The sequence below is a fragment of the Entelurus aequoreus genome, linkage group LG11 (assembly GCF_033978785.1).
Source record: "Entelurus aequoreus isolate RoL-2023_Sb linkage group LG11, RoL_Eaeq_v1.1, whole genome shotgun sequence".
NCBI lineage: Eukaryota > Metazoa > Chordata > Actinopteri > Syngnathiformes > Syngnathidae > Entelurus > Entelurus aequoreus.
The window spans coordinates 54,577,171-54,603,181 of record NC_084741.1 but is presented as its reverse complement, the minus strand read 5'-3'; the positions used below and the strand labels follow the sequence as shown (position 1 = coordinate 54,603,181).

The 26,011-nt window shown below is 40.0% G+C and overlaps 2 protein-coding genes across 3 annotated transcripts in view; one reads left to right on the top strand and one right to left on the bottom strand.

The window, feature by feature from the left end:
- Positions 1-19,604, bottom strand: part of tshz1 (teashirt zinc finger homeobox 1) — a 45,308-nt gene extending 25,704 nt beyond the window's left edge. The window contains exons 1-2 of one of the 2 annotated variants that reach the window (XM_062063563.1): positions 19,418-19,604; positions 17,401-17,907 (exon numbers count right to left, since the gene is read on the bottom strand). In XM_062063563.1, the coding sequence (XP_061919547.1) occupies positions 17,401-17,440 (40 nt within the window). In that variant the 5' untranslated portion in view covers positions 17,441-17,907; positions 19,418-19,604. Of the gene's footprint in view, positions 1-17,400; positions 17,908-18,066; positions 18,738-19,417 lie in introns of those variants that run through there. The other variant, XM_062063562.1, reaches the window with a different exon arrangement.
- LOC133660257 (prostaglandin reductase-3-like) lies at positions 18,751-22,219 on the top strand. The gene is made up of 2 exons (XM_062063565.1): positions 18,751-19,342; positions 21,025-22,219. Exons 1-2 carry the CDS (start codon positions 19,053-19,055, stop codon positions 21,953-21,955), a joined length of 1,221 nt encoding a protein of 406 aa, XP_061919549.1. The 5' UTR covers positions 18,751-19,052; the 3' UTR covers positions 21,956-22,219.
- Positions 22,220-26,011: the final 3,792 nt, after the last annotated feature.

Sequence of the window (26,011 nt, the reverse complement as noted above, 5' to 3'; positions counted from 1 at the left end):
ACTCAGATATCCACAATCAATCTCTGGTTTAAAGACACATCAATCTTCTGAAATGCTGATGGTGAGGCAAGAGGGGTTGGTGGAGGAGTAGTGATGAGTAGAGAGGAGGAAGGGGCTTTTTGTCTGACCTCATACTGGAAGGATGGAAAAAGGAGGTGGATGCATTTGGGCTGGTGCGTTTTGATGGCTGATATTAAAGCAAGCCATTGTGTTATTTCCGTCAGCATACTATAATTTCCCACTGTCTGCATCCAAGCTACGTCCTGAATGGTGACTGGATGAGCGCAAAAAAGGAAAAGAAACACTACACGGTCGGTACCGGAAGACACAATCGGTCCACGTTAGTGCATGCTCTTACCATGAAAGTATTTTTTCCAATAATTTTTATTTCAATAATAATGTAATGTTGGCATTACATAAACATATACATAACAAGGATACAATCTTTCAAAACGGTCAGTTGTTACCAAGGTGACAATCAACCGTCACTACCTGCCCAATCTGCAGGGAAACTTGAATTTAACAAATGACAGAGTGATCAACATTTTAACTACTTTACTATTTTATTTATATAAATTCACAATGCTGCCAATTGCAAAGTGTACTTTTTGTGTTATGCTGCGGATATGTATAGTGTCCTGTTTGAAAAATGTACATTTAATAAAAATTGCCTTGTTGGAATTTCCTTTTTTTAATTGAGACCCTGTTATAGTTCTCTTTTTCTATTATGTACGAATGTATTTTTATATGAAAAAAAAAACATTGAAATATCACAGCACGTGATGTTGCAGTAGCTCCGTCGTAAAAAATAAAAGTGAAAGAAGTGAGAAGTGAGTCTTTGCGGCTGTGTGCAGAGAGACACGAGAGACCTTGGCTTCTTTGTGCGACCCCCGCAGTATGATGACAAATGTACATAGACAAATCTACGAACAAAAATTAGTTTAATTCTGCATGCACAGATACCTTTGCCTTCGTTGCCAACGAAATACTTGATACGTGGTGAGAAATTAGCAAACAAAAAATGTAACATTTAAATACATTTTCAAAACAAGTACTCACTATTTCCTGGAAAAGTAGTCATTTATTTCAAAGTAGGCCTACACATGAGTAATAGTGGTCATCTCGTGCAGAGCAGCTTTGCACATGCTGGGTTCGAACTAGCGACTTCATATCCCCACCGAATGAGAGTTAAATCGAGTGGAGCTATCCATCAAGCTAAAAGCCAGGGCCAACTTACTGTGTGGCGCACTACTTAAGACGTGTGTAAGAAGTTGGCCAACATACTAGCTGGTGTCTGCTACACGTGCACTTCTGTTTGTTGTAAAGGTTAAAATTACAAAAGAAAATCCAATTGTAAATGTTGAGAAATTGTATTATGTTTGCAGCTCCAGACTAGTATTTGTCTTTAGTGAAAAAGGGGGTAAAATTGCTGCTGTCCTAAACTCCAAAAAAACATGCAACCACAGACCACACCAATTTATGAACAACAACAAAAAGACACAGTCAAAAACGCCTTACCAGATAGGAAGCTGCAAATAGGAGATCCAACCCAATATTTTACTATTGTCAGTAATTGTCAAAGACCCCAATAATTGTGTCCAGATATTATAGAACTGGGTGTAATCAGAGTGCAAGGACCTTTGAAAACATAAAAAAAAACCTGCACTTTTTTTGGAATTTTGCGCATCATTCACAATCTTTATAAGAGACAAGAACACATATGTATTTTTTGTTAGGGTTTTTTTTTTCATTCTAATGTGTGTTAATCGGTTCGGTCTTGGTGGCGCAATGGTGCAAATGGGAGTAATCCATTTAGCCTCTAAATTACTCGAAAAATGCATTCAAAAAGTAACAAAATATTCCATTTACATCTTGTGACCTGACTATTAATAAAGTATTAGCAATATTGTTAATATAAGTGTTTACGCAGACTATTTTTAGCCACAGCGTGATCTACAGTAAGAGCGCTAACTAGCTTATGTAGCTGCAGTGTTGACATTCTGAGCTGCTCTGCTTATGATAGCCTGTTAGCCAGTGAAAGTTACATTCTAAATTCTAAATCATGCCTCTGACCTGGATAGAAAAAGGTTGTGTACATAAACTGAGAAATTGGTCATCTGTGGTATTCACCCTATAACCGGCGATGGCGAGAAAGACACAAAACAACGCCAGTTTGCGGCACTGGCTTTCTTTTAACCCTTTGCAAAAATGATTATTGTATTCTTCATCTAAATGGCAAAAATTTGACATCCCATCAGGCATCCTAGTGAGAGCAGACACTATACAGTATGTGCTTATTTTATTGTATATGTTGTCTCTCATGAAGTCTGCCATGAGTAGTAGTGTTGTGGTTGTTGATGGAAAAAGCGAACATTGTGATAAGTCTATGAAACTAATGTGCCGCCCTATTCTTGAAATGAGCAAAATACATAAATGTTCCATGTTATTCTGAAGGTGCCTGTTACTACAATGCCTATATACTTACAGCATGTATATTTAACGTTGGTGGAGGTGTTCGAATGGTTTTAGAGCGCTTTAGACGGGGAAAACAGCGACTCCCATATGGTCCATTGTTAGCTGACTTTAATTTACGTTTATTCATGAGTTAGGATGGATAAACCAAATTTAAAACTTGTGTGCATATCTCACATAAGGACTGTGAATGATAGGCAAAACTCCAAAAACAATGCAGTTCCCCTTTAACAGTAGTGTCTGATACACAGAAAGTATATATCTCCACCATTCAGCTTAACATTCAACACTGCTTTAAAGCAAACACTTTTCTTGGCCATTGTACGGCTAAAATTCTCTGCATCGGAACTCCCACATGACACTCTACCTTGGGCTGTGTGTACAGAAGAGGGGGCGGGAAGGATTTAGTGGACTAACTGGGGAGTTTAAAAGAATGAACTATCTATGACCCATAGTAGGGTCACCCCTCAGTGACACCGCCACTGAATATTCACTTTCATGACATGTAATGTTTTTTAACCCTTGCAGACAAAGTCAGGAAACATAAATACTGTCAGGAAGGTTCCGTCGTGTCTTGTGTCTTTGGTTTTCTGTTTTTTTATCACCTCATTCTGCCCAAAGTTATTGAACAATCTCATGCGTGACCTGTCAGAACACAATTGTCTACTATTATGCAACATATAGGATTTTTTATTAACATACTATCTTTGGGAGGTGTATCAAAATAAGTATTTGCAGCAGTAATCCGAACACAAAAACAATAAAGGCAGATGCAGGTGAGCTGATTTAATGATTGTGGAAGTTGCTTAGATGGAGTTAAACCTGGCATGGACTGATGATGAGGGCGAATGAGGGCTACATGTAAGGTGAGCCGATGATGAATTAGAAGAAGCTGGAAGAGGAGTAAGTATGCAACACCAAGACCTGAACTCAAAAAGTTTTAAATAGGCATGCTAGACTAGACCGACCCAGCAAAATTGTAACTGGCATCAATTATGGTCTAACAAGCGTTCCTGTTTACATGCTGTTTTGCAATGTAATTTGTTCTTTAACAGAGTTATGAGGGTTCTGTGACCCTTCAGACCTCCAAAGGGGGCCTAGCCAGTTAGTAAAGCAGTAATCACTTTGACAACACTTTTGTGGCAGTATTGCAGAATTTCAATGTAAGCTCAGAGAGAGTGTAACCAGAAGGTTTGTTTGTTTTCAGGAACTACAGGAATGAAGTGTTGTTGACTATTGTGAGATCTTTCAATGATTGTGAAAAATATTAACTGTTTTTCAATAATTATTTTTATATTTGTCAGGAAGTTACACTGGCAGGCAACTCTCTATGCATACTGGTGGGCTCTTGTTGTATTTACTGGTACAACAATACACAGGTACACACAGCTGGAGCAAATACTGACAAGACAAAAACATTACAGGGCCAATTTTTGGCACAAGTGAACAGGGAGGGTTGAGGTAGGCGCTGGGAAAGAGGGCGGGTGTAACGAGGAGAGAAAATGAGAAGAGTGAACGGCGGGGGCGGGCTGAGGGAGCAGAGATGAGGGAGGTAGGGAACGAGGGAGAGAGGCAGGGTTGAGTGTTGGAATGAACTCTCTCAGGCTTTGTGGTGCGCGTTTCCCAAGGCCCCCGCCTGGCCCCTTTGATAAATGACACATGTCATTCTGTCAGCTTGTGACACTGCAGCTGGGAGGCCCTGTGATGTATGGCTCTGCTGAAAAAGGAAATCAACTTTTTTCCCCTCTTTCTCTCTCTCCTTCTCCCCATGTCTGTCTGACTCTCTCGTCCCTTCCCTCTCTGCTTTCTCCTTCCTCCTCTCAGCCTGGGCTGAGTGCATGGCCTTTTTATATGAGGATTTAGGTTTCCCCTGGTCTAGTGAGCTCCCACCTCCTCCCTATCTCTACAGTAAAAGTGCATGACGCCAGGTTAAAGCTATAGTTTATTTTCACTTGCACACAAGCACGCAAGACAAACAAGTGACATTGCTATTATGACCCTGTGAAAAGCCGGAACTTCAGGAAAGGGGTCAACACCTGTTTAGAGTTGAATCGAAATGTGTGGCTAAAAACTGAAGGAATAAACAATGCACACACTTTCTGCAGGAAAGGAGGTAGAGAGGAGGCGAACAGGGAAAAAGTGTGTAGGGGGACAAAATTCCAGTTATGCAGGATGATTAGTGTCTCCCACTGGGTCATCTGTCATCCATGTGTTTGACTTGAGGATGAGCACATGCAGCTAAACTGTACACAACACACACACACAGGAACTGGGGTTGAACTTACAAAAGTAAGCCACTCACACACACATGCAAACGCGCAGTATAAACACAAGCACTTGAAAAGCAAGAAGCCTGCGCCATCAATCTTCAAACGATGAAAACATTGAAAAGATGTAGAGATGTTATTTTGCAGCGCAAAAAGATTCCAGCCAATGAGCTGTTCCCGCGAGACCTGCCCCCACCCACCTTCCTGGCGTACAGCCTATCACAGCATCCGATTGACCCCTCCACTGCATACATCGCCCACACAATGGGTGGGCTAAAGTATAATAGGACCAATCTTGGTCTTTCTTCTTCTTGTACACACTTTCTTATTCATGCTCTGATCATATACTCCCTCCTGACACACACACACACACAAATGGAAACACACAGACACGCACACACACACACACACACACACACACACACACACACAGTCTCTCTCTCTCTCAACGGCTGACCTGTTATCAGTGCCCTGGAGATTTACCAGCCAAAAAGGGAGAATAAAAAAACTAACATGCACAAGTCAACCGTGACCGGGGGATGTTTTTTAGGGACGCCTCTAAATTTCCATCTCATACGCAATGCACCCGATACAACAATATGATTTGGGGGGGAAGAGCATGCCCAAAAATGATGACTGGGAATTATTGAATCACATCCAGCAATAATATTTTGGGAGCAGAAATGATTGGAAAATGTAAGAAATCAAAAAAGTTGCCTACAAACCTTCATTAAAAAATTACTTTAAAATGATGGTATTTTCCCAACTAATCAAAATTTGGAATATTGCATTTGTGTTTGCTTTTAAAGTAACACTTAATCAACTGCTATCACTGGCTCTACTCTATGTGACCATACACCGATTAAGCAGTATGTAAAATGGATGGACTGTTAGTGGTTAACTGGCTTCAAACACATTGATACTGTATAGGATTTTTGGTGGAATAGCAGTTAAATGTATAATGTGCAATGAACTTTCCAGACCATGGTTGTTATATCCAGACAACATCAACTGAGGTAGAAGAAACTAAGCCAAATGGAGAAAGAGAACACGGGGAAAAAAAACACAACATAGAGTTCAGTTATTGTCCGGACTGCAGCCACCTGGAGGTCATGACCTGCTCACGACCCCGTCAGATGTGTTCTCTAGTAGGGTTAGATTCTGTGGAGGGGGGAACAAGGCATCATTAGGGCTGAGTGATGAGTGGTGCCGATGTCAGACAACTGCAGGGTATAGCAGCACTAACATTGCATTTAAAAAATACTAGAATGCCCTCACAATGCTGTCAACAGCAGTGTTTGCAAGTGTGTGGTTAGTAGAGAGAGGGGGTTGTACCACCACTGGTATGCACCCCTATTAACGAGCTGCTTCTGTTACCAACAGGATATTGCCATACACATGTGGACAACAAACACATTGAAAACACACAACCAGTGGCCACTGCCCTTGAAAGAACATTCCTATTACTAATATCCAACTATACAAAAATAGTGAAACTACTGTGGACATTTTTTTTTTCGTTTAATTTACTCTTTGGCTAAAGATTGTCTTAAGTGGTTTGATGTTTCTCTTCAAATCACAGCTGGATGAGATGAAGAAAGCGGCATGAGGAAATGAGGGGAGTAACATGACGAGAAGGGCAGTGTGTGGTAGTTTGCAAGGCCAGAGGCAGCGGTGTTAGACCTCAAGGTCAGCTTATAAACAACACATTCAAGAGGGAGAAAAAGGCAGAACTTGCAAACGTCGCGTCTCCCTTATTTCTGTGTTCCCACTTGCACACATTCACCTCTATTAATCACCGGAATTGTTACACCATGGTAATACCAAAAACAATCTCGATGATGACACGCACAAACAAAATTTCAAATTGCTATCATCCATCTCACCTGCCCCTACACAATGAGGCAGGGGGGATTCGAGGTGGACGAGTGAACCAGTCATTGGTCTCATATTCTCTTCTAAAAGCTCAGCTAGTACCATGATAGTGAAAAATGAACAGCGAACAGCCAAATGGGTAAGGGGCGCCAGGGAGATGGAATCAATGCGCGGCATCTGCGGCAAGAGCAGCTATGTAAAACACTTGCCTTAAGTCAGCCGCATCCGGTTAATATTTAATCCCTCCATCCATCTCCACAAAGAGCATTTCCCTTTTAGCTTTAGCTGCCGTTTACTTTGATTACACACAAACGTTTAGGGTGAACGGGAGCAAGGCAAGAATGATAAGAGAGCATGCATGCTAAGTGATTTGCATGGAGATGGAGAATTTTTTCAGGTCTGATAATCACCCAGAGCAGGCCATTGCCAGTTTGAGACATAAGAGTGAGGCCTAAAGAAAGAATTAAATAAAATGAAAGGACAAGGTTTGGTTTGTTCTAAGGGGGCAAAAGCAGGGATGCAGAATAGAATTCTAAAAACAAATTTCCCCCAAAGGGCTTCTCTTGTTTTAAAATGTGATATGCAAAATTGAGGGCAAGTAGCAAAATAACAGCAATACTATCTTTTGTGTGGAATTTTTATTTGAGGCTGAAATCCAAAACTCCCAAGAGAGTATGTAAATCCATGTGTGTATTCCTACTAGAGAACTGTTTGTAGTCGTGTCACCTTTTTACTGTGCCATTCATGTGTCTTATTTCTGCAAAACAGCCTCGTGCTAAGTCTGTACTGGAACTGAACAGCATGAATCAGAGAACCCAAACACCAACAGCAGTATGCCAAAAAGTTATACAAGACCTTTAAAATACATCACACGTGTCTGTGATATTGTCTATAATGAGAAATGTGGTGTTTGACAGAAAAGGTTATTAAACAAAATGTATTTGTAACGCACAACACAACCACACTAGCCAATCATGTGTGTCACTTCAGTGTTAAAACAATCTTCATTCACATTAGTGGCATTTCAAAACAAAACTGTCTACATGCAAACTTTATACAATCAGAAGCCCCAAAAAGCAGCCACAGCTGACTTGGTGAAATATTAATGGCTGGGTTCATCAAGATATAGCAATACAGCAGATGCACAATAAAGCTTACATTTTTTTCAAAATCAGCATATACAGGAAACATAATTTGGGTTTTTTAATTGCCTGTGCATGTTTAAATGCACGCCCATCTGCCAGTGCACGAAATGAAACCAACACTTTAAACACTTCCAGGTTCTGTTGCTAAATAAAGTTTAAAATGATGAGATAATGGCAAATGAGCCATAGTTTTTGAAACTCTCCACTCTGACGTGAGTTTTCAAAAAGATTCAGTTTTAAAGACAAAAACTTTCATTTGCGGAACGCACTTTAAGGCCATACTTACACTCACTGCACTTTCATGAAGCAAAGCATCTAAAACCCCCAAGCCACCACAGAAACTGAAACTTGGAAGTTGAGAATGGTATATGGAGACTGCATATAACAGCAGCCATGTGTAAACCAGCATGGTAGGGAACCGGAGGCAAGTGGCTTCTCAGTTAATCCAAAACTAAGAAGTGAACGGACTACAAACTATTGAATATTTTCAGCAATGAAGAATGCCTTTCAGTTCACAACTAACTACAGGTTGATTTTCATACATATGGTAAAAATGACGTATTTGGTAGTGTTAGAATACACTAACTGGCAATCATGACCGTTTGCCCAACTATTGTGGCCAAAGTTCTGCCTTGACAGAGGTATTAAGAGTGTCAAATTTAATTTATTTTGAGCAGCATGGTGGTAGACATCTCAGTAAAGAGTTTGCATTATGGCTGCACGATTTTGAAAATGTTTCTGTCTAAAATTGTGATTCGATTTAAAATGTTGTCTATAATACATACAAATGCATAAAACTACGAAAATGACGAGTGAACGCATTTATGTTACTTTTACAATGTCAATCCAAATATTATTGTCTAAAAGGTGCCACACAGAGCAATATGCAATAATTTACTTAAAAAAATATTTGACTTTCTGCTGACAGACTACAAACTTTTTTCCACATCAAAGTTTTAAACTGAAGAAATAATCATTAAAAACTACACTGTTTATAATGTAATATAACCATAATACATAATAATGAAAGTAATAATTTAAAAGAATATACACTTTTATTTCTCATTACTGTAGAATGGTTTACCATTGCACTGTAATGGGAAGGTAAATAACGTTGTTATCCTGAATAAATGAACACAAATAAAATTGAGTAATTTCTGTAAGCTAAAAATTAACTTAAATAAAAATGTAACATCTTAAAGTGCATTTTTCCCAGTTGGAAAAACTAGGTCGGACGTATGTTGCCATCACGTGATTAAGGCATTCTCGCTCGTTCGTTTGTGTTAAATTATCCCGAGTGCAGCTGGGATGGGCTCCAGCACCCCCGGACATGCAGTAAAAAATGGATGGATATTCCCACAACATGACATTTGGCTTTGTAACCGTATTGTTTTCACTTAATTTTTTGTTCCTTTGCGGCAAGTTGTTAGTAGGGAGGCTGTCTGTCCATGCTTCCTGTGTGTGTGTAAGATGGCACCACCCTCTCTTCTCCTCTCACAGAGACAAAGATTGTGAATGACTAAAAAGAGGGCTCACTGCGTTCAGTTAATTCTACTGTTTAATGAACACGTTCGAGTGCTGGGGGCGATACATAGAGTGAGGCGTTTTTCTCCCTGTTTGAAGCAAGAGACAAAAAAATGTGAGGCTCAACAACATGGCTGCCACTCAAATGCCAGTGATGGTGGAGAAAAATATTATAATAAAAACTCTGCTTCTTGCAGTTACGTAATCGCACTAATTAAACCAGTAATGTCGAGTCGATGTCGATTAATTGTGCAGCCTTAGTTTGCATGTTCTCTTTGTGCTAAGGTGGGGTTTCTTTGGGTACTTTTCGTCAAGAGTATACCCTCCTCTCGCCCAAAGTAAGCTGGGATAGTCTCCAGCTCACATGTGAACTTCAAGAGGATAAACTTATTACATTTAGACAAACTTTATTAATCACAACGGGAAATTGTTTGATACAGTAGCTCAATTACAAGAAGAAAATATAACTAGAACACTCTGGAAAACATAAGAAAAGAAAAAAAATAACAATACCCAAAGTATAGAAAAATGATAGAATATCATAAAAAAACAACACAATGGGTAAATTAAGGAATACAATTAATTAAACAGGGTTTGCATAGTTACAAATTAAGCAAATGAAATAATTGCAAATAGACAAGTAATAAATGAGAATACAAAGTAAATAAAACACAAATGTCCACTATATACAGTAATTGGATAGGATAGGGGTATAAAGTATCAAGAAGAATAAAGTGTAGCTATACTTTTCAAAAAACTACACACACAATAAAAAAAGCACACATCTCGCACACATCTCGCACACATCTTGTGATTTAGGGCTATATAAATAAACATTGATTGATTGATTGATTGATCTCATAGAATTATGACCTCTCATTTTTAATCTCATTAGATTGTGGTCATAATATTGTGGACGCACATGTTTTTGTAATTGTTTATATGTGTGTACTGTTTTAGCAAAGTAAGCAGAGCTACAGAACGGAACTCCCTCGTTTCTCTGACCATGATGGGTCAAAAAGTGGACACACCCACCCCTCCAGAGACAGACAAAACCATCCTCATGATCACAAGCACACTGAGCTATTGATCAGTAAGCATCTGCCGCTGGCTGTTGCTTCAAAGAGGAATAGGAGTAAGGCTTTAGGGTCTGTGACAACACTGACAAGGGTAAAATGTTATTTCTCTCGCACGTCGACAGCTGGACATTGTGTGTGTTTGTGTGTGGCTGTAGCGTTGCTGTGATGCAGGGACCTACATGTGTATGTGTGTGGGGTGGAGGCATTTGGCCAGCAGTAATTCTTAATTGACACCTGTCAAGATAATGGTGGCGGTCACAGCTGTTGGGGGAGAATTTGTCCATCGTCTCATTCATCTGTCAGCTCTAATACCCGTCCTAAAAGCTGTGCCCCCCACCCTTTTCGCTGCCATCCAACCATAAGTCCTCCTTGATGCTCCTAGAAACTATCTCCTATAATACACGTTGAACCCTTCTATGAACAATAATGCTAAATTAGGCAACGTTAAACTGTTGTATACATGGGATGTAACCATACGGAAATTTCCTATCACGGGCATTGTGACCAAAATCATCACGGTTATCATTATTATTGCAGTGTTGTTAAATGTGCTCAAAAAGTACTTAAACACACACTGAAATATTTTGACCTAGTATTTTTTTAAATAACTAAAATAAATAAACACACTGTTAGAAAACCAACTATTTTGCATGTTTCCTGTTTCTTATACTTCACTGATGGTGTTTAAGTATTTGTATGTTGTCTGTTTAATGGCTAAGCTTTTATTGTTATTGTTTAACATTGGTATGCACTGTAATAAATAAATGATAAATGGGTTATACTTGTATAGCGCTTTTCTACCTTCAAGGTACTCAAAGCGCTTTGACAGTATTTCCACATTTACCCATTCATACACACATTCACACACTGATGGCGGGAGCTGCCATGCAAGGCGCTAACCAGCAGCCATCAGAGGCAAAGGGTGAAGTGTCTTGCCCAAGGACACAACGGACGTGACTAGGAAGGTAGAAGGTGGGAATTGAACCCCAGTAACCAGCAACACTCCGATTGCTGGCACAGCCACTCTATCAACTTCGCCACGTAGCCCTTTATAAGATTTATTTAAATAAAAAGTGCGTAACAAATAGAATCTATTATCTTCATTTATTAATTCTGGCGGGCGTTGTGGCGTCCGACACTGTTCAGCGGTCCTTGAACACACAATAAAAGCACCTCTGTTTCGTATTCCTCTAAGTATCAAACAATCATTTTGTTTAAAGAGAGCACAGCTTGTAGGTTCAATGTGTTAGTTACTCAGACAGCAATGTGTTTATATAAATTTAGATTGGGATATGTTGTTTCCTAATGGAGAAAAATGTTAATGTCTCTTGTTTTCAAGTTGGCATTTAAGCTAGCTAACTGGCGCCAGTCAGTCTGTGGGTTTATCAAAGTGCAGTTACCAGTCACGATTTTTCGATAATTTTAAGGGTAACACTCACTGTCGGCAGTTTTACTGTGGTTATCATTATTACCATTTATCATTACATCCCTAAAGTGAACAATATTTTGATTTCATGATATACATTTGATAGTATGAAAATAACCCCCACTAATAACTACTAAACTGTATTCAAGTTTTAAAACAAATATTACAAATCTGAATATCATTATTTCAATTAATCAATATTCTGTCTTATTTTTGCTTGCTTTTGAGTGTCAGAAATCAACTATTTATCTGGCAGAGTGAGGGATGTGAGAGGAAAAACATGCAAGGGACTGGAAAAGAGCAAGAAATAAAAAAGAAGCGAGAAGTGCAGAGGAAAAGTAAGAGATGAGAGGTGAGTGAAAGAGGTGGAGAGAGAGAAAGAAATGGAGAGGGGGAGCAGCATTAGAGGATGAAGAGACGGAGCAGTGTGCAGGGTTTGGGTGTCCCTGGATAGGACTCTTCTATAGAGGACCAGTCTTGTTTGTCTTGTTTGTTTGTTGACATCAACGCGCTGCCTCTCACTCCCCCTGCTCACTGATGTAATGAGTGGGTAAGCTACATGTTTTTTAAGAGGTTTTTTTTTTTGCTTGCACTGAGGAATTCAAATACTTATTAGACAAAATATTCTGTAATTGCTCATATTTTATTGATAGAAGCAACATGTTAAATGTGGCTGTAGCTGTCTTCTACATAGCCTCTTGAGAGGCGAAAGCGCTGATCAAGAGAGCAAATGCACTCTGGCTAAAAAAAAATGTAATACTTAAGAAAATTTGAGATGTCATTTTTTGCACTTTAAATGTTGCATGACTACTTTTCTTGAACGCTTCCCCTCTCATCTTCCTCATGTCTTCAATTAAGAGCCGAACGGGAAAAAATATCTAGCGTATCAACACTTTTTCTTTTCCTAAAGAATCTTAAATTTGAACACTTTTGCTGTTGATAAAAATAAAGAGTAAGTCATAATAAAGAACTGATGACAGCAAGTGTGGATCATTTATCAAAGGTTGCAATTCCATCTTTATTGCCAAAAAAAAAAAAAAAAGTTTAGCTTTGCTCCAACAGTAAAAAATGAAAACATTTCTTTATTTTGGAAGAAATTATTTTTCTATGGCAGTCAGGAGTACGGCTGCTTGTCAGCTCAGTCCCTGAGAGCAGCTTTCTATCTATTTTAAACTTAATTTTCTCAGCCTTTTTTTCTGCTTTCTTTTCAGGATCCCATGACTTAATGTTGTTTTTTATGTGCCGCATGGCAGCAACAAAACACATCTGGCTACTTTAATGATATGATTTCCCATCATACTAACCCACCTCCGATATGACCTCCCACAGAGATGTGCCGACTCCACTTAAGCGTTAGGCCGACGTGTTTGTTTGTGTGTTTGTGTCTATGGGTTTTGGTCTGTCTTTGTGTGTGTGAAGTGCAGCAAGGGCAACACAACCACTAGGCGTGTTGGCAGAGTGCCCTGGGGGCAGCTCTGGGTAAAGAGCTGCACAAAGAGAGGTTTTCATTGAAAACATTTTATATATACTTATTGACGAAAAAACACACGGTTAAAACATTAATAATACCCTTCATTAGTAATTTATAATCAACACTATCGCTGCAACACTACTTTACTAATGCTCAAATCCTGCGGTGCATATATCAAGCACAGCAAAGAAAGAAACACACACAGCTTTGGTGACATGAAAGTAAGACAAAGTTTAACCTTTGAATGGACTGAACCCCACATGTAAATTTAACAATTTGTGAGGTGACCCAGGAGGAAAAAGTGGCTATCTATGAAGCTGATCAATGCCACCTGCTAACAACACGGCCGCTCCAATTATAGTAACCTCTAGCCGCGTCTGAATACACACACACACACACACACACACACACACACTCTTTCTCAGACGGAACACTCTGGACACACACACACACCGTAAGACTGAAGCAGGGAAATAAAAACAGGCGGTAATGGATCAATATCTGTTCCAGCTCCTCTTTTGATTAGGAGGAGTCAACAGATTTGACAGTTGGAGGTAAGAAATACATAGAGCTCCTCTCCATGCTTGTTTATTTTTTTTTGCTCCGGTGGGGGAACAAAAAAAGGGGGGAAGGGATGACTCTGTAAACAGGTCCTCCTGCAGACGATGACTAACATGGTGTGGTTAGCATTACACCGGTTCAAGTTATTCATTCCAGGAAAACTAACACCCGTCCTTGCTAAACTACACTCTCAGAACATGTGTTTACACTTTCTCTCACACATAAACACAAGGTTAACATGTAATACTAATACAACTTTTTCTTTTCTTTTTTTAGAAGTTGTAAAGCCTATGACTTTGAGTCACTCTATAATTTAGGAGAGCTATTTTGCACAAAAAAAAAAAAGGCACTGTCTTTAATATATTCACTATCAACAAAAACAGGGACAACTTCTGATGACACACTCTTCATGACACCGGTGTAGACAGATGAGAGGGGGGTACATAAATCTGTATTGCTGATTATTTCGGGGGAGAATATCACATAACAGTGTCATCAAGTCAGAGCACAAAGGTCGCTGTGTAATCTTAGCCACCCCAAGCATGCAAAATCATTAATCCCTGAGCACAGCGAGCCCCCAGCTGGGAATAAACAGGAGGCCTTTAGCGAGGCGGCGACAGAACTGAGTCAGGATGCCGTTTTACTTTCATGCAGCCAAAGTACATGCCGGCCGTGTTATGATGTGGAGGTGATTTACTCCAAGGAGGGCGACGCATGCAAAAAGTTTAAACACGTCAACAGAATGCCTGTAGTTTAAACACGGTCCATGGAACTGCACAGAAGTACCTATAAACCAACAAGCTGTAGGTTGTCATTAATGCAAAAAATACAACTTTTGGCAACAGTTGGAAATGTTCACCCATCAAAGAAAATAAACACTGTTTTACTTTTAGTCAGAGTAAATGGAAACTCTTTCAGGAAAACAGTAAATGGATCACTGTGTTGTGCTAAGGTCGCACTGGCTTGCTTATTACAAGGTTATAAGAGGGGTGGCGAGGGCTTACTAAAGGTCATTAACTGGCATTGTCTCTTGACGTGATTAGTCAGGTAGCAAAGTCCATTTGTCACCTGTGCAGGCAAATTGAGTTGGTGCTGCACTAGGGGCTATGGGGACTGTATAATATCAGCTTGATTACATCAAGGCAGCTGCGGACTTGACACCTTACTGAATTTGTCAGCATTAATCGTTAGGCCCTGTCACAAATCCATCAGCCACACAGATAATTAGGGCTCTCTCTAATGAAGCCGACGGAAACAACCTTAACACCTTCACTACCTACTCCAAATGTACTCACGCAAAGTTTTATAATTACCACCACGCTACCCAGAAATAAGTGACTATCTTATTCGTTATTTTTAGTTACACATTTAAAACAAACTAACCCCTGGTCATTTAATGATACAACCTGTGTATAAATTATTTAACACACACACATTTAAAGAAGAAAATACAACCATGTTTTTATTTGCTACACTTGTTGATGCACTTTTATATTTTTTGTATATTGGATTCATAGAGGAAAACATAAATAACAAAATTAACAGTATCTCCTTTTTTGGACCATTTGTGCAGCCATATGAAAATGCTTTAAAACTACTATGCGATATATTATTTTACAGTGATAATGTTCCTGCAAAATAACATAAAAAAATCTGGTGAGCGTCTTTACGGAACATTTAAGTGCAGAACATATTGTACACTATAATAAATAAATGTAATACTGGTAATGAACGCATTTAAAATGTTAGACGGCAGAACTTTAAAAAAATTATTACAAGTTTTGACACTGCTTTACAAACACGGTAATTCCATGTACAAGTAGGGACAATTTTTATATTTTAGCTCTGATTTAGAATCATTTTCTAAACAGCGCAATGGAAGAGAAGCCAGAGGTCAGCAACATCTTCAATAAGGAAAATTAGTGTGTTTGTTTTGGTTATTGGGTGATATTGGGTTCTTAAAAGGAAAAGGCTGATGCCACCCATATGAATGTTGACTTGACAGGGTAATAGAACAAATACTGTATGCCAAGTTGAGATAGACCATTACAACAGATGATGGCACTGAGCGGACAATGTGATGGATCAATGGGGTGTGTGGTAGGAGAAAGAGGGAGGGAAGCTGGATAGTGGGAAATGGAGGGGTCAAAGAGATGTCATGTTTTCATGCAGAAGGCTAATGAGAGTCACTCTGATTCCAAAAGGGTGACCTTTTCAAGAGTGGGAAAATATCGCAACAACCAAAACTCAAACATGCACTCCAAATACAAGCGTGGATCAGAACTCACTTGCTAGAAAGGCACGAGAAAAATAAGTCGACTGCGAGCACTGGTTGCATGTTCTCTACTCCTTCACAACATTCCCCTCCTCCTCCTCCTCCTCCTACTCCTTTTCAACATCACCAGCAGCAGCACCACGCTTAAAAAGATAAAACCTGCCGAGTTCAAAGTCTTCGTCGGCTGGCCCTCCTCTTCGACTCGCTTTGCACCTCATATTTCAAAATCTCTTTAAAATTCTGTAACTGTCTTTTGTTCACTCCAGTTGTTAATGCCTAACTTCAAAGAGTCGGCCTCATTAGCACAGAGGTAGAAACCCCTGTCACTCATTTACATTTGTTTAAAGACTGCAGGGAGACGAGAGGAAAAAAGAGAGGGAGTCCAGATCCAAACCACTAGAAGTCAATGGTGTCAGCCCTCTGCCAACACCTGGGTTTATCAGCTGGCCACACAGTAAATATTAGACTCCCCTCCAGCACTGGATATCGATTACGATACTAGACTGGTTCTTGGGAGTGGATGTGGGGTAAATCTGAAAGGGAACGCACACATGTATAAGTAACCTAATCTGTGACCTGAGATGTTTGTTTAGGTGCATTACTGTAATTATTCATACAATAAACACACCATTGCTTTTTTGGATTTTTACAATTAAAAAAAAAACTCATATGTAAAACTTTTTTCCCCTAAGTCTGGCTGCCAACATCACAGGAGATAGTTTGCATACCTGTCTTGATGCGGAAATGTATTGAAGCTTATCAGGGTTGAATAGATCAGAAATAGTCACATGACAGGCGATCAATCACCAGTTAAATCTATGATGGCAATCCTCTAATATAATAAAAGGACGGCAAAAACCGCCTGTTTTCTCCCCTTTCTTTCCTACTCATCACACACACACATAAACAAACACACGCACACAAACACTTGGACCTCCTATGATCCCTTTAATCCCCAGAACTGTTACTTTTAATTTGAAAGGTAAGCAGGCAATTGGACACATTTTAGGACAACTAAACCCAGGTTAAGGTATAGGTCTTCAGTTAAAGTATGACAGTAAATGTGTGTCAAATGTAATTATATGATTCGAGGCATGCAGCACAACTAAAGAAAGTAGTATGTGACAAATAGTCTGCATAAGTGACTTATATATATATATATATATATATATATATATATATATATATATATATATATATATATATATATATATATATATATATATATATATATATATATATATACAAAGCTATTTTGCTTTGGGGAGATGAGAAATGACAGTGAAAGAAGGGGGCGGGTTATACCTGCTGATCGCCGCGGCTCTTGCTGCTTTCTCCTCGGCATAGTGACCGTCAACCTCCACGGTGCTTCTCATGCAGGAATGACAAAGAACTGGAAGTCTGTCAGTGGTGAAAAATCATCCCTTTTCGGGGGGGAGCACGTTTTGATCTCAGAGCAGAAAATGTCAGTCTTCTCTTTACACCGGCTGATATATTTAGACTTTAATAGCTGGATCGGCTCCAGCGACGTGGGGTTGGAAAAATTACGTAGCAGCTCGGGAGACCTTCGTGTCCATCAAATATCATCTTCCTTCATTTCCCCCCCGTGGAAATAATGTCAACAAAATGCCCAAAGTTTTCACTTCACTTCCGCTTGAATTAGAAAAAAAAAAAAAAAAAAAATATTTGGAGTTGTAGCGGGGCGATAGTTTGCGGCGCTTTAGAAAACTCAAAAATAACAAACAAAACAAATAAGTCCAGTCTGATAAGAAACGAGTCCTTTCTGTGCACCCCTTTTTAAAAGTCAGAAACCTGGAAAAAAAGAGATGAAAGAGAGACAGCCATTAGATGCATTAACGTCACAGTCCCAGGCACCGACACGCCACCTCATCCCGGATTCCGTCTCGATAGTTCGGACTCCGATTCAAATGAAAAAATAGCAAAACACAAATATACATATTTATACCTTACCTACGCTTTTAGGATTGATTATCTCGGGGCATCTTGAGCACGGTCTGTTTGATGCGGCGAGAAGGAACACTTGAGACGCATGCATCCAAAAAAGCTTTGGCGACATGGACTCGTAACACGCTTGTCTCTTAAACAAGAAAGGAGGGAGGGGGACAGATCCGAGTTCGAACCCCCTTCCCCGGCAGGAAAAAAAAACAAGTCAAAACGGAAACGCGATGGATCCACAAGCTGTTTTCAGACCGTCTCAACTGATAGACAGACGCATCGAGGCTTTTCCTGCTACATTTTTTTACTCCTCCCCTTCTCCGCCAGCGTCAGCCCTGACAGAGGAGGCTACCTGTCAATCTTTTTAATTGTCTTGTCCCCTTACCCAACCAACACTCTCCATGCTGGGGAAACATGACAATGGCAGCCTAGCACATCCTCTGGTAGCCATAAAGCACACCGACGTTAAAACACCGTCACGTCCAAAAAAAAAAAAAAAGTCTATTTTGTTACACGTACGACGTAATTAAATACATGTTTGTGGTTCATCTCATTCAATTGGCGATACAAGCTTACAGGTATGCGCCCGCGAACGTCACGTAACTCTTCAAAGACGTCGCTTTAACACGTTTTTGTCCCCTCTTCATCGTGTTGTTTGTATTATTAAGTTGAGGGAAATGGTTAGTTTCACCTTACTAGGAAGTGAATGTTGTGTCCGGGAAGGAGAAGAAGAAGAAGAAGAAGGGGGCGGGACTTAGCAGACAAACACGGACGACTAGCGAGTGTGTGGCGCGGCTGTGCTCCTCTCTCAACATTTTTGGGCATTAATACTCCTTTTTTTGGACTCGCTTTACAAATTGTTTATTTCGGCTTCGAAGCAAATAGTCGTGTTCGAGCACGACCGGGGGCCTGCATAATGATGTCAGCGCGTAGGACGAGCCTCCTAGCAGGCTAGCAAGCAAGTTGCCCGTGAACTTTGTCACATTTCCGGCGGGGGGGCAATGTCCGCTCCACTGTGGGCAAGAAATGCTCGGACGGCGGTGTTGTTGTTTTCGCTCGGTTCCAGGCGGAGAGGCACCGACTCACTTTCTGGACTTCTTCCGGTTCCGCGACGCCCTATCATCGACATGTCCTACTCGGCGCACTTCATTGATTTTAAGGGATCTTCCATACCGAGCAGCATGAAAAGGGTGGTTGTAAACAAGCTGAGTCCGAATTTTGGAGAAGCCGCCTCGGTACAGAATGCTCCTGTTCCCACACCCGGGGACGCGGACTTGCTCGTAAGGAATCGGTAAGTTGTCGTTTTATAATACAAAACAAAACAAAACCCTAATGTGTAATCTAGAAGTTGCAGAGCCTTACTTACCTCGATTCGGATATGTCCACCAGAAGCAGCAATCATCCTCATCACAAGATTGCAAAATACGTGAGGAATAAGAGCCGTACTGTAATTCCAAGTTCCGCCCCTCTCTGCATTTGTCTATCAATCCATCTCGGCATCTCTCTCTCTCTCTCTTTCCTCCCTCCCTCTCTCTCCGTCCTCATGTCTGTCTACGTCACCGACCTGCAAATACAAAGTCATGGGGGGCCCCCACCAGTACCAGCAGATGAGATGCTGGAGGTGGGAAAGGAGATGCTGCACCATTTCTCTCCTTTGCAAAAGTGGCAGAACACTGAAGCCGTTTTTAGATCACAAGATGACAGGAACTGAACACACTGGTAGGGTTTAAAGTGATAAATCCTGCTAAAAGCAATATCCTACCTGTGCTTTTTATTAGATCTGCATGCTTGACCTGGGGTTTTATGTTAAATACGCCTTTCACAATCCGCTTAGGTTTTATATTGTGGCATTTACGGCCCAATAAAATGTAGTTTTGCACCGGTCTGAGTGAAGATCACATTATAGCCTTGCAGGATCGCGATTATTTGCTTGTAAACTAAGACCTTTGACCGTCAGGTTACTTGGCGGTTGTTGGTCACAACCATAGAAAAAAGGAGTGAGGAGGCGGGGTAGTAATACAGTTAAGTGGTGCATTTGATTTTGTTTTTTTAGCAGAAGTTTTTACACTGTCAACTATGAATCCTGTTAAATAAGTCCTTTTACAGAAATATTGATAATTAAATTATTTACAACAAATTTAATCCACATTTGGTCCCTTTTTAAAGAAAGCAAATTCATGTTAAATGCATGATGTTAAAGTCAGAGTATAAGCGGCACTGAAGTGTATGCTTTTTTTACTTGCACCATAATTTTGCATTAAATTAGTAAACCCCCAAAATAAATGAATTGTCTGATTGTAATTAGAGCTACTGCATAAATAACTCTTACATTAAACATCTGTTGTGAATGTTTTAATGACAATATTGTTCTCAAAGCTGTAAAGAGAAGTGTGTTTTGAAATAATTGTGACAGCACTGTCACAACCGTCTGCTTATTTGATATAATTTAACCTTTGTATTTTCTGTTTTTATGTGGCAATAGTTGCATTTACTTTAAATTTCAGGATATAATTTAGTCCAATAGAGAGATGCTCTATCTCAGTGATCCAGCTGTAGTCTGCAGACGCATTATCTGCAGGCTCAAAGTGCACAAGCAACATGCACAATAATAAGACCTGAATGCAAAACTAAAAGACAGTACAGTAAATGGTTTATTTATACACTTCCTTTCTCACGTTTCTTTCCATCATGTTGCCAAAGATGAAAACAGTTGTCCCTGGCTTGAGACAATTATGTATGGTTTCTAAATTGCAGTTTGTTGTTGGTGTCTGTAAGCAATGGATCACAACATCATGCATTGTTTGGTGTCATACAAGCATTTCCTGTCAGTGAAGTTTGCTACTTCTTTTCAAGAGAGAATGCAGATTATCGCCAGAACAAATCCAAGTGAAGATTTATCTCAAGTCGGGGTCATCACCTCAACTGTATTTGTCTCATCTTTCATTCCAAGCTTTTTGTTTCATTGTCTTTCAGTTTTGTGGGAATCAACGCCTCCGACATTAATTATACGGCAGGACGTTATGATCCGTCTGTACAGCCTCCCTTCGACGCTGGATTTGAGGGTATCGGCGAGGTGGTCGGCCTCGGCCTAAGTGCCAGCTCTCGCTACACCGTTGGGGACACTGTGGCCTACTTCAACAATGGCGCCTTTGCGGAGTACACAGTGGTTCCCGCCAAGATGGGTGTGCCTGTTCCCTCGGTGAAGCCCGAGTTTCTAACCTTTCTGGTTAGCGGTGCTACTGCCTACATCGCCTTGAAACGACTGGGTGACCTGGCCCAAGGCGAGACCGTTCTGGTCACGGCAGCTGCAGGAGGAACGGGGCAGTTTGCGGTGCAGTTTGCCAAACATGCCGGTTGTCACGTGATCGGCACCTGTTCATCCAATGAGAAAGCAGGCTTCCTTAAATCTATCGGGTGCGACCGGCCAATCAACTACAAAGTAGAGGACCTGGTCAAGACCCTGAAGACAGAGTACCCAAAAGGTATAGACGTGGTTTATGAATCCGTCGGAGGAAACGTTCTAGACGTGGCGGTCAACAGTCTGGCTCAAAAAGGGCGGCTCATTGTGATAGGCTTCATCTCAGGATACCAGTCTGCATCTGGGATTCCCCAGTTCAGAGGAGCAACTTTACCTGTGAAACTTCTCCAAAAATCCGCCAGCCTTCGAGGTTTCTTCCTTCCCCACTTCATCAGCGACTACAAGGAGGCTCTGGCTAGCATGATGCAGATGTTTGCCAAGGGGAAGCTCGTGTGCGAGGTGGATTATGGGGATTTGGCTCAAGGGGGGAGGTTTGTTGGCCTCGAGTCAGTCTTCAGAGCTGTAGACTACATGTACGCAGGCAAGAACCTGGGCAAGGTTGTGGTGGAAGTGGCGCCTTTCTCTAAATCTGATAGTAAATTGTGAAATTCTTTGCACCAAAGAGTTGTTACTTGCACTTTAACATCATTATTGATTTAATTATGGCATGTGATGAAGTAAATCAGCATAACTTTTGCAAGATTAACAACAGCTATGCAAGGATTTATTAACAACTTTTCTCGTGCTACTGAGACTTTGTAATTGCAAATAAAAATCAAGTCATTAATTTTTTTAATGTTGTCAGATCCGTTTTTTTTTTCTTTGTACAATCACAGATTCGTATTAGAAATAAATGTGTATTAATTTATAGTGCTAACCTCTTTTACAATGGATGCTGCAACACTTTCTTAATGTTCATACACCCACTTTCACTCATTTCAGACCAGATGCCTCACTCTGCTCGCTTTTAGCACTCTACAGCACTTTATCTACCATAAATGTTTTATAGACTTCATTGTTTGTCTTTTAGGGGCTTACGTTGGTATGTCAAATGTGAGTACTGCTCCAGGTGTGCCTTATATTTTAGTGCCTGTGTGTTGCTGACAGGAACACAATCCGCGTAATCAATCTTTGCCTTCACATGCCCCAAAGCTGCACATAATAATAATAAAAAAATGTGTCCACCTAACTGGCAGTCAAAATGATGGTGGAACTACTGTGGATTAGTTTTAACATTAAGTTTCATATGTTTTGTATGAAATTGAGATTTGAAGGGCAAGAACATAAGAGTAACACATTCAAACTCCATTATGCTGAATGTATTTATTACAAGGATAATGCACTTAATACTCGCAAGTTTAGTTTTTAGTTTTCAAATTATGCAGCGGATAAAATGATAAAAAACTTGCTACCTGGCAAGTATGAATGTGGACTTGGTGTTCTGTGGACATGTTATTTCCTCAATATAATATACTCAGCTGTGACCCAGCATGCACGGCAGCTACTATCGCCAGACGGGACAGGAAATCACAAACACACCTGGCCAAGATGGCTTCAGCCCTTGAGGGGAAAAAAAATCTGAAAATAGACAAAATAACAGGTTAATCAATTACAATGAGGAATGTTGTTAGTGCAGTTTCCTTAAGGTCCTTAATAGCGTCCATGTGCATAATTAACATCAAGTCAAAATTGTCCTTTTTCTGACTGGTTTACAGAGTATAATTAAGGGAGAAACAAAACATTATTTGAGCTTGTGATCATGTAATTACCACAATCACCTGTGTAACACCATTATTTGTTATGGTGCATTGTTTTAAGACAAAAAAAAGCAGCCGTAGAGAAGGTGAGGGTAGATGATGCACAGGGATGTTTAGATAAATTTAGCATGCTCGAGTTGTGTTTGCATCTATGTTGCATGGCAATGAGTAGGCCAGGTTTAGCATCTCTTCAATTAACAGGAGAAGCCTTGTCTGCGTCCTCCAGGGCCCACCTGTACCTCTGCTGATTAGTGAGCAGTCACAGCCCCAATTAGAGAACAGAGGAACCTGGAGAGACAACACTCTTTATTTAATTGGATTGTGTTGCAGTCGGAGGCTTCTTACCGGCAACACAGGGAAGAAACCTGGAATTGCTGGAAGTAAACAAGACATTAAAGATTGAAAAAGCCTTTTTTTAGGGACAGTTTTTCTGTGCAACTGTGTTGTTATGATTTCAAGAATTTGCCTTATTATTAATCGTTTACTTTTAAATATTGTTCCACTGCCCATAAAAAAAGCACATTTTCACACCGCATGGTTTTAAATAAATGGTGCTTCATTAGGAGCACAATCTAATGAGAATAGTTTAAAATTATATGTTTAAGAAAATGTTGAAACACTAATACGTGGCACGACTGGACTGCATTGTATTGTCATTTACAGTATTTGAAACAAATATATCTATATATATTAGGGTTGTCAAACAAAATATTTAATCAAAATTGCCTTTTGTCCATAGTTAACTCATAATTAATCGCAAATAAAAGTATTTGTATATTTAAATAGTGTCACTTACTTTTGACCCAGCAGATTTGGTCACAATTTCAGTACACCCATAATAAATTCATAAAAGAACCAAACTTCATGAATGTTTTTTGTGACAAACAAATATGTGCTCCAATCACTCCATCACAAAAAAATAAAAGTTGTAGAAATAATTGGAAACTCAAGACAGCCATGACATTGTTATTTACAAGTGTATGTACATTTTTGACCACGACTCTAGGTCTTGACAGTATTTTATGCAAATGTTCAACACAAACGCAAAACTTTTTCCACCTGGGTTCTAATCAAGTCCTTTAGTGTACTCTCTTTTATCCCATTATGAAGTGTATATTTATATTTTAAATTGGTATTTTCATTAGGTTTTCCACACTTACTGCCACCGGACTCTCCCATTGTCTCGTCACTTATTTCTCTCAGGCATTTGCATGCAACTGTAGGGAACATGTAGGAAATGAAAAACTACGTTCCAGTGTATTGGGTTTTGCCTTATTGTGGGGCGAGAAAAGCAAGCCCAAATAAGCAACCACACGTTCAGAAACAAGCTCAAAATAAACATTTTGTAAGCGACTTGAGGAAAAAAGTAATACGCAGACTTGGCAAGCCCGCTGCTTCTAGCAGCTAGTAACTTCGGTGATAACTCAACTCACAGTGACAGTGGATGGAATTAACTTTGGTGTTGTGGAGAGAGCGACCTGCCAGGGCATCTACGCTAAACTTGCCATGCAATATATCTTTTTATTTGTTAATTTCATTCCCTATTAGTTCCGGTGATTCAGCATAAACTGGAATGTCACGCTTTTCCACCGCTATGGTATGGACCGAGGTCACACAAGATACATGTTAAAGGCCTTCTGAAATGAATTTTTTTTATTTAAACGGGAATAGCAGATCCATTCTGTGTCATACTTGATCATTTCGCGATATTGCCATATTTTTGCTGAAAGGATTTAGTAGAGAAAATCGACGATAAAGTTTGCAACTTTTGCTCGCTGATAAAAAAAAAAAGCCTTGCCTGTACCGGAAGTAGCGTGACGTCACAGGAGCTAGTATTCCTCACAATTCCCCGTTGTTTACAATGGAGCGAGAGATTCGGAGCGACAAAGCGATGATTACCTCATTAATTTGAGCGAGGATGAAAGATTCATAGATGAGGAACGCTACAGTGAAGGACTAGAGAGGCAGTGATGGACGTATCTTTTTTCGCTCTGACCGTAACTTAGGTACAAGCTGGCTCATTGGATTCCACACTCTCCTTTTTCTATTGTTGATCACGGATTTGTATTTTAAACTACCTCGGATACTATATCTTCTTGAAAATGAGAGTCCAGCACGCGAAATGGACATTTAAAGTGACTTTTATCTCCACGACAATACATCGGTGACACACTTAGCTACTGAGCTAACGTGATAGCATCGTTCTCAAATGAAGATAGAAACAAAATAAATAAACCCCTGACTGGAAGGATAGACAGAAGATCAACAATACTATTAAACCATGTACATGTAACTACACGGTTAAAAATTCTCAGCCTGGTAAGGCTTAACAATGCTGTTGCTAACGACGCTAAGGCTAATTTAGCAACCGGACCTCACAGAACTATGATAAAAACATTGGTGCTCCACCTGCGTTCCAGCGATCGATGGCGCGACGAAGGACTTCATCCGTGGGTTTGGCGGCAAGCATCGGCTAGGCGTAGTAAGTAGTCCTTGTTGTGTTGCTGTAAGTATTGTACTTAGCCGCTAATACACCGATCGATCCCACCTACAACGTTCTTCTTAGCAGCCTCCATTGTTCATTAAACAAATTGCAAAAGATTCACCAACACAGATGTCCAGAATACTGTGGAATTTTGTCGAAGAAAACAAGAGGTTTTTGTATCGGGTCGATGGGGTTCAACCACTTCCGTGGATTTTGTGACGTCACGCGCATAAATCATATCCAAAGGAGTTTTTCAACCGGAAGTGTGGCGGGAATTTTAAAATTGCACTTTATAAGTTAACCCGGCCGTATTGGCATGTGTTTCAATGTTAAGATTTCATCATTGATATATAAACTATCAGACTGCGTGGTCGGTAGTTGTGGCTTTCAGTAGGCCTTTAATCAAACGATTAAAAAACA

Coding starts and splice junctions, on each gene's coding strand:
- LOC133660257 (XM_062063565.1), top strand. CDS start 19,053: ATGTCCGCTCCACTGTGGGCAAGAAATGCTCGGACGGCGGTGTTGTTG. Junction 19,343..21,024: donor GACTTGCTCGTAAGGAATCG/GTAAGTTGTCGT, acceptor ATTGTCTTTCAG/TTTTGTGGGAATCAACGCCT.